This window comes from Terrapene carolina, unplaced genomic scaffold, assembly GCF_002925995.2.
Source record: "Terrapene carolina triunguis isolate 2854851 unplaced genomic scaffold, T_m_triunguis-2.0 Scaffold629, whole genome shotgun sequence".
In the NCBI taxonomy this organism is placed as follows: Eukaryota; Metazoa; Chordata; order Testudines; family Emydidae; genus Terrapene; species Terrapene triunguis.
This window is the reverse complement of record NW_020664980.1, coordinates 11,769,669-11,779,210: the sequence shown is the minus strand read 5'-3', so window position 1 is coordinate 11,779,210 and position 9,542 is coordinate 11,769,669. Positions and strand designations below refer to the sequence as shown.

The 9,542-nt window shown below is 46.6% G+C and overlaps 1 protein-coding gene across 3 annotated transcripts in view; it reads left to right on the top strand.

The window, feature by feature from the left end:
- Positions 1 to 9,542, top strand: part of RASGEF1C (RasGEF domain family member 1C) — a 48,700-nt gene that overhangs the window by 13,571 nt on the left and 25,587 nt on the right. For all 3 annotated transcript variants that reach the window (XM_024202082.1, XM_024202080.1, XM_026659490.1), the window contains 2 exons: positions 4,293 to 4,505; positions 8,557 to 8,631. In XM_024202082.1, coding sequence (XP_024057850.1) covers positions 4,293 to 4,505; positions 8,557 to 8,631 — 288 coding nt within the window. The remainder of the gene's footprint in view (positions 1 to 4,292; positions 4,506 to 8,556; positions 8,632 to 9,542) is intronic.

Genomic DNA, 9,542 nt, shown 5'->3' with positions numbered 1-9,542 from the left:
CTCAAATAAATTTGTTAGTCTCTAAGGTGCCACAAGTACTCCTGTTCTTTTTGTGGATACAAACTAACACGGCTGCTACTCTGAAACCTGTCTTTGTGGCAAGATGTTTACCAGCAGGAGTATTCCAAAATATAGTGTTGAATCTAATTTAAAACGTTATTTTCAGTTGCTGATTACAGTTTAAACAAGGCTGGAAATCCTTCTGTGATGGCAAAAGCTATAAGGCTGTTTACAAATACAGGGAAATGCTTCTTGGAGAAGACTACACTGAGCAAAATGAGTGTAACTCTTTTTTCAACGAGTTTCTTGGAGAAATTTTATTTAGAAATATTCCTGCTTATGTATATTCAGTGTCACCCTCTTCTTTCTCTATATATTATCTGGGACATTTATATGAATCTTTGTTTTCTGTGGCCTATTTCTAGATCTGTGAGAAATGTTCACTACAAAAGCAGGGGAAACTGGAAATGTAGACCAAGGTTTGTGAAAAGGTTTTTTAATGTTCCTGAATCGTTCAAGCAATGCTGGGTTGATTTATTGCTTTGCATAAAAACAGTCAGGAATTTGTTATCCTAGAGGTAGGATACATAAATATTTTGTGTCAAAACATTTTTTTGATGGAAAATTGGATTTTCAACTGAGTGAAAAAAATTTCCAAACATTGCTTTATGTATATTTTTTTTTCTGAAAAACAAATGCCCGAAAACCAAAATACTTCAGTCAAAAATGGAAATATTTTGATTTCCAGCCAAAATGGCTTGGTATTTGAATTTCTACTGAAAAATCAACATTTTCTGCAGGGAGAGGAAAAACCCATTTTTCAACCATCTCTATTCACTGAGATTCAAAACTAGCGGAGACGTGTGCACGCCCATATGAGCATAAACCACAGAAAGTGTTCAGACACTCTTCACTGCTTCCGAGTCAGCCCAGTCTGCGGTAACCAAACGCTCTGCCTTCTGGGCACTTGGTGACGTATAAGAAAGAAGTTTGGGTGAGCTCTCTTGCATCAGAGCCAGGCAGCAGCATACTGGAAGAATCTTCATAATTATCTGAAGAAACAAAGGTTCTTGTTTTCATAGAAGTAGCCTTAGTAACAAAGGCCTTGTCTACACTACAAAGTTTTGTCAGCAAAAGGCAGCTTTTGCCGACAAAACAGGGGTGGTGTCCACACTACAAAGCCACTATTGGCGGCAAAACTCTGCTGTTTTGCCGACAAAATAAAACCACCTCAACAAGAGGCATAAAGTTAAAGCGACAACGTGTCAGCGTGGACACCGCTGTTCGTTCTGTCCACAGAACTGGCTTCCACCAGTATCCCACAATGCCTGCCGTGACCGCTCTGCTCACTGTTTTGATCTCTGCTGCCCTGCAGGCATGCACCCCTCCCCTTTCAAAGTTCCAGGAAGTATCTGAAAGTTGAGTGTGTTGCTCCCTTTGGGGAACAAAGAGCAAATCATTAATGTTGAATGCTCCTGTTCTGCCCCACACTAGGAACAGAGGGGCTGACTCTTCTGCTTTGACATTCCTCAGCACGGAGAGCTCACAGAGCTGCTCCCGGGAATCACAGAACCATAGGCAGGCAGAACGGTCTGCTTCCGGAGAGACTGCTGGGCTGAGCAGAGATGGGGGCTGAGATGGGGGAGAGGGGGTGTTCCCCTCTCCCTGCCGCAGGATAGGTCAGTCAGCCTGCTGTCTCCCCCACCCCAGACACACCACTCTCCTCTCCCTCCCCCTACACACTTCAGTTGAAAAAGCAGCTGACAATATACTAGGATGCTCCCAGGAATGATGGGATTGAGAAACCTGCATCATGTGACGCTGTACCTGCCCCACGAGGCATTGCAAACCCTTCCCAAAGCACCCTGCGGCCAGTTGCATAGTGGGATAGCTACCACAGTGCTCTGCTCTCTGTGTCGATGCAAGAGCTGCTAGTGTGGATGCGCTCTGCTGACGCAAGGAGCTAGTGTGGACTTGCAACAGCGATTTTAATTAAAGCACTTTAATTAAGGCTATGTCTACGCTACACAGTTTTTAGCGACACAGCTGAGTCGACACAGCCATGTCGCTAAAAGTCAGGCAGTGTAGCCGCTGCTTGTGCCGGCAAAATACTTCCACCCCCAATGAGCGGTGTTCACGGTGTTCACACTGACGCTTGCCGCAGCAAAACTTTTGTCTTTCGGGGGCCGGGGGAGGCTGGCACCTCTGAATGACGAAAGTTTTGTCGCTCAATTGCCAGTATAGACATCGCCTAACGCAGCATAACTTTTGCAGACAAAACTTTGTAGCGTAAACAAGGCCAAAGAATGAAGAGAGAGGCAAAAAATCCAGTGATACCTAAGCAGGGTTATTTCGAAATAGAATGCGTGTCCAGCGATTTCCAAGAGTTACCTACCCACCTCTCAAGGTCTTCCCGGTATACTGGGCTCATCAGCTACTGATTTTTCTTAGCGTATGCGCAAGAGCCCTCAGGTGGCACGTGACCAGGAGTCATCACCGAATTTGGTCTGCTGGTTGGATCATTAGCTTCCCCGGCCTGGGCTGGGTACTGATGGGGGGAGCGATGTGAACGCTGATCCATGCTCCCCAGCTACTGATTAAGGAACAGTAAAGCCAAATCCTGTTTACCTGACTTGCTGCAGTCCATTGAATGATGCAGGCTACTCACATGAGCAGAATGAGCAAACTCAGTATCTCATTCCTTCTATTAGAAAAGCCGTTAACTGCCAGAAAAATGATGAGCCTTATGGCGGGTGTTGAGGCGCTGTAGATGTACTAGGGATTTGCAGCCTCTCACCTTGACTGTAGTGAAAGCAGAGTGGATGTAAGCACCTTGTTTTATTCCTTGAAGTAACGCGCGCATGGACCACACCCACTGAGCCTGGCCCCCGAGGTATTGAGCGCCAGCAGTACAAAACATGGATTGTGTCTCTTCCAAGGGGAAACTGCTATGTCAGGTGTTCTTACAATGTGTGTGGGAGGTTTGCCGGTGGTTACAGTGTAGTGCTATAAGGAAGTTGCTAGTGAACTGCAAAGCCGTGCTCATGATCCCAGTTCATGTTTATGTAGCGACCGCCTTGGATGAATCAGCTGCAGGATTGAACCCAGGGCCTCTCTATCTAGAAACTCACGGTTTTACTGCTTAAACTAAAGGATGAAAGCTCAGAGGCAATTGCAGACTCAAACTGCTATACCTAGCTTTGCCAGAGAGGGGGACAAAGAGAGCTGCATTGTGTTAGCTCAGTTACATATTAAATACATGTAGGCTAAATTCTCTCCATTTGGATGAGGAGTAGGGAGTTCTCCTTAAAAGCAACCAGCTAAGCATCTCACTGTAGCACAGTTGCTAATAAGCCAGCCTGCAAACCGTGCCCCAAGTGCCCATGGTGCCCATGCAGTTAAGCTGAGTGGCTCCCAGGGAGTTTCACCCCATCGATTCTGGTCTGGCCTTATTAAATGAAAATCTCTATCTAGAGAATCCGTCAGACCATTTCCCAGGTGTTTCATTTTACAGCATTTGCATCTGTCAGTCATGGGTGCGTTCCAAGAGCATTCCAGCCCCTCTTTCGTGACCCCCAGCTCCTCTATGATGTGTAGCGCCACATCTGACATGAGCATAGGCTTCCCAGGAATGACTCTACCTCCTGAGTGTGTTGCTGCGATAGGAATACAGTAATATAAGCTTTGCTTAAAGAAATGAGCCATTTGTGTACCAATTGCTCACAGCTATGCAGTGCTCCGTTCTCCCGGACACGGCCATCCGTTGCAAGCAGCAAGCCCCGCTGTGCTGGGATGCTGTGCAAAGCAGAGGGATGGAGAGAACTATGAATAGCATTAGCCAAGTTCATTATGACAAGCCGTCGCTAAGAAGTATAGTCCTTGGCATGGCAACTACTAAATGGAAATTAAGGGCCAGCTTCTGCTGTCTGTTACAATTGGTCGAAATCCAGAGCAGCTCACTTTAGTGGCTCCACCTCTCTTTCCTGAAACTTTTATCATCCTTGCTGGCCAGTCTGCGGTGGCACTGGTCAGTGGGTTGGGCTGTCACGAAGGAGCACAGCTAGCCTGCACACCTGACTGGAGGCTGATTCTGTGGTGCAGAGCTGGCGGGCAGAACTATAATTAAGTCGACTGGCCTTCTGAAATCGTCTTGGTGAAAGTCAGATGGTAGCCTAGTGCTAGTTTACGGATATTTTGGGGTAGGAAAATTGAATTTAAAATACACCATTGTCGAGACCTGTGGCTTTTGTATGTTTATCTCCTCCTTCGTTTTTGTTTTGTTTCCTCTCCAGGCCTACTGGAAAAGGATGAATCAGCTTTTGCAAACCCTGAATCAGAAGCTTGCAACCCTTAGCCATGGGCAGGAAGGAATAGTCAAGATCAATGCTGCTGTCTCTGACAAGCTGGTTGCCTTTAAAAGTAAACCGCCGTCAATTCAGAGAGAAATCCTGACCGTCTGTAGTGACCCCTACACTCTGGCGCAGCAGCTAACACATGTGGAATTGGTAAGTGCAGCACATGTGCAATTCCTAACGTGGCATTCAAGGGTGGCATTTTAAAGCCCAGCAGCAACTGTGTCGTCAAAACCCAAGTGAAATGCCTCTGCTGCTGCAGCATAGTTAGCCCAGTATCAATGCTGCAGGAGGCAGCATGGTTAGTGGATTAGAGCAGAGGACTGAGAAGCAGGATATGTGCCACGGCTTCGTCCTGTGACTATGCGCAAGTCACTTAGCCTCTTCCTTTCCCTCGGTTTGCTCAGCTGTGAAATGAGGATGATAATATTCCCCCGCTTCGCGGTGAATTTAGTTCAGTTCCATTTGCAAAGTGCTTTGAGCCCCTTGAATGGAAGGTGCTGTGGAATGGCTGACCTCTATCATCCCAATGTTGTTCGACAGTCAAGCTTTTACGTTGCTCAAACCCAGTTCTCGGCTACACAAGCATCTTCGTTTGTTGGTGTTTTTCCTTTCTCAGTTTCATAGACCTGAACTTATGAGACTTCAGGTACCTGTGCGCCCACCCAGTCCTACCGTCCCCCTCCTCCCCACCCAATCCGCTCCTCAGCAGGCTTTTGATGATTGTTGCTCCCTCTTCTGGTGAGGCGCGGGCAGTTTCTTCAAGGTGGTGGGGTGACACGAAGCCTTCTCTCCCATGCAGTTTCAAGTCCACTGCATGGGTCTCCTACCTCCCCAGGCAAAGATTATGTGGAAAAAAAACGAGGAGTCTGGTGGCACCTGAAAGACTAACAGATTTATTTGGGTATCAGATTATGTGATGGTGTATCATAACTTCACTGCTGCTCCACATCGCTGCATCTGTCCTCAAACCTCTTGATACCCTTAAGCTTCCCCATTGCTGGTGCCTGGGAGGGCACTGTTCACTTCTGAAGCCCCAAGCGTATTTTTCTCTGTTCATCTGAATGGAAAATAACTTTAAAAAAAAATAAATGAAACCGTGTGGGGATGAAGGGTTGGAGGGAATATTATGGAACTTGAAAGCTTTCTAATCCCACAGCCAGCCATATTCTACTCCTCAAAGAGGAATCTCTTGGAAGAAAACCCATGAATTATAGGATCCATCTATAGGATCCACCAATCAAAAGGTTGGTTTTCAGCATATGTGACTTTGGCCCTCCTAGCTTTCTGTAGCTCTAACTAAACAGCACCAGAGACTGCGGAAGCCTTTTGTGGCAGGGTTTGGGTTTTTTCCCCCCACGGAACAGCTTGACTCTAAGATGAGATCCCCTGTGATGGGACTGCAGTGAACAAAGAATGATGGATTGAAACAATCTGCAGCTTTTGTTCCGCTTCACTATAAACAGAGGTCCACTGTGTCTGCTCCTACTTCCTTGCACCAGGTGTAGTAATTACTTTGCAGTCTGTTAGGATGGTGATTATTCTTCAGCAATCTGAGCTACCCTGTCACCTACATTTCCTTATGAGCAGCAGAGAAATGCCATGGGCTTTGCTTATAGGACCAGCCCTGAAGTCTTTACTCATTGACTTTGCAGGTGCCTGAGGTGAGGGTCTCAAGATTGAGCTGAGTGAGTTCACTTTGGTGCTCAGTTACCCACCAATAATTCGTTACTGAGATCAGGTGGGATTTTCAAAAATGCCTGAGGGCTTCAGGAACTGAACTCCTCTTGAAAGTCAGTGGTTCTTCGGTGCTTAATTAACGCCCTGTTGAAAATTTAAAATTACACACATAATATATCGTAACCTGATGGAATAATAATAACAATTAATAACTAGCTTTTTATGACAGGGTCTAGTAGACCACCTCTGCCTTCTGCTGGAGGTGTCGGCTCCCTGATACACCCTGCTTCAGGAAAACCTGCTCAGGCCAGACTACCAACAAGATTTAGTCTTCTAGAGGCCTAGAAGGGCCAGGAGAGACACCGACCAATCAGGAGCCATCAGACCAGTTAAAGAGGCTTGCCTGGTATCTCTGACGGGCAGTGCTTGCTGAGGCTGAGACAGGAGTGAGGTGCCTGTGTACTAGTCCAGGGGTTCTCAACCTTTTTCTTTCTGAGCCTCCCCCCACTCCACAACATGCTACAGAAACTTCACGGCCCAACTGTACCACAACTATTGTTTTTCTCTATATAAATGCTACAGCCGGCATTAAGGGGTAGGAAGCAGGGCAATTGCCCGGGGGGGCCATGCCACAAGGGGCACTGCGAAACTAAGTTGCTCAAGGCTTCAGCCCCAGGTGCTGGAGCTCAGGGCCCTGGGCTGCAGTCCTGCATGGTGGGGCTTCCGCTTTCTGCCCTGGAGTCTAACTCCAGCTATGTTTGGTGGACCCCCTGAAACCAGGGAGCCCCAGACCCCTGGTTGAGAATCACTGTACTAGTCCACAAGCTTGGGGCCAGGTCAGGGCCTTTGCATAACACACTGTGACTAAGCAGTTACCATTTATTTTTGTTGGATAATTAAAGGCACCTACAGTCAGATTTTGAGTTTATTGTTTAACCATTTGAAGGCTGACGCTGAGCTCATGGCAAGGGCCGTTCTGTTCCAGCCTGGCTGCCACACTCTTCTATAGAGCTTTTTATCAGTAGATCTCAAAGAGCTTTACAAAGGAGGTCAGTATCATTATTTCCATTTTACAGATGAGGAAACTGAGGCACAGAGAGAGGAAGTGACTTGCCCAAGGTCACCCAACAGGCCAACGGAAGAGCTCGGACTAGAACCCAGGTCTCCGGAGACCCAGTCTGGTGCTCTACCCACTAGGCCACATTGGCATGATAATAACAAGAGGTAGCTAATGTAACTAATGTTCTATCCTACTTCCCTGTATTGGATAAAGTGTGACCTTGGGCACATGTGCAAGTCAAAGGGAGCGGCACGAGTGTAACCAAGATCCGAACTTGGCCCGTAGGGCTCAGTTCATTAAGAACTTAGTAGCAGCCAGCCTTGGTATAATCCATTGTGATGCTGATGTCAACCCCTGTAAAATATCACCTCTTACTTTATGTTTTCTCAATCCATTTGAAATGTATTGACAGACGTCCAAGCCCAGAGACAAAGCTACGGGGCAGTAGGAAGTAGCTCTCTCCAGCATAGAAGGAGAAGCTTTGTTAGCTGTAAGGCAGGTGCACTCATCGTTTGCGATGGTCATTCCTTTCCGAAACCCTGTGAAACGTCTCATTTCGACCAAACGTGTAGAGCTAATGCCAAGCAAACCTTTCAGGAGATGTTACTCCATGCTCCCTTTGAGCTTGTGTCGGGGAGCCTGATTCTTTGGGGAGCTAAACTGATACCCTGTGCAGGCAGGATCGCAAACACTAGCTTATTTTTTAACCTGTAACGCCTCTTGCCATTTTAGTGGCACTTACTCATGATGGGGGTGGGGGGAAACCGCAACTGTGCCAGAGTTTTATAGCTGTTGGACATCCCTCGTCCTTTAACTGTCAGTTCGATACTTTATTTACTTTTATTTTTGACACTGGAATGATGCTCTCCGGGTATCTAGGTGCATGCATCTTCATTGCCATATTTCCTCCATTTGCATATAGTCAGTACCTTTGGTCCCCTTCAGCGAGCGCAGTAGTAGTAAGGGCCAAAGCGATATGTACTTAGCTTTTACTTATCACTGGAGATCACAAAGCATTGGTTATCCCCCTTTTATGGGCAGGGAAATGGAGACACTGAGAGCGGCAGCGATTCGCCCAAAGTTACACAGCAGGTCAGCAGCAAAGCCAGGAACAGAACCCAGATCTAATGGCTTCCAGCTCATGAGCCCGCCGTTTTATGAACAATACAGACAGGTCTTCAGTGTGGTTTATCACCACCACAAGCTATTTATATTCTGTTGGCTGGAGGTAGTGAGATGATTTTATTCTCCCCTGTTTATCGCTCCCCTGTTTCTGTTGCAATAATATTGATTGTTTTTGTCAAAGTTAAAGTGGGGAACTTGCTGGCTGCATAGCACTTCATTAAAGCCCCATTTCAACTTGATGCCAGAACTTGGCTAGTAAAGCTAAAGTCTTGCAAAGACAATAATAAGAGATGCTGGGGATTACTCTTGCTCTCTCTCTTTGTCTCCGTCTCCCAAAAGGAAAGGCTGAGTCACATTGGGCCTGAAGAATTTGTGCAGGCGTTTGTACACAAAGACTCTTTGGACAGCACCAAGGTAGGATGTGTCACCATGGAAAGTGTCTCTCCTGCAATTATTTGGTTTGTTCTAAATGAACTGGTTTGAGTGAGAGTGTAAAACTAACTGTGATTGAGGAATATGTGGATTAGGGCCATGCTACAGGCAGTGCACACACTTAGGGCTTGTCTTCACTACTGCACTACATCCTCGACAAGCACGGTGTAGACACCCCTTTAAGTTGATGTAACTTACATCACTTGGGGGGTGGCTTTTTCACACCCTGAGGGACGTAACTTACATCAACGTAAGTGGTAGTGTAGACAAGCCCTTAGTCTAATGATGCAGTGAGGATGGAGCTCAGGGTCAAGATTCTCATTGGTGGATCATTGCCTTTGAAATTCCCTCCTGCTGGAAATATGTCTGAGCCTCAGACTGGCCACCTTTAGAGACCACTAGATATGTAGCCCTGTGGTGTTCAGGCCACTAGCTGTGTGTTCTCGTGTCTGTAACATATCTGTAACACTTGTAGAATGTGTCCAGGTACCATATTAATGAATTGGTCTGTTATGAGTGAGTGTAATCATCATCATCATCTTCTTCTCGTTACATAACAGCTTGGAGCCCAAGGGACAGTAGGGAACGGCATGCAGTATTGGGACGTTAGGGCCTGATCCAAAGCCCACTGCAGTCAATGGGAGTCTTCCCACTAACTCCGGTGGGGTTTGGATCAGAGTGAGTTCATTGACAGAGCTGCTGATGCTTCATCAATAAGGAAAATGACTTCACTGCCACAGAGTGATCGTTTTGAAATGTTTCCGTACTACTACTACCAAAAAAAAACCCCACGTCAAGATAAGGCCAAATCCTGCTGTCAACATCCCATGAGGGCTCCTGTTGAGTTCATTGGGACACACACACACACACACACACACACACACACACACACA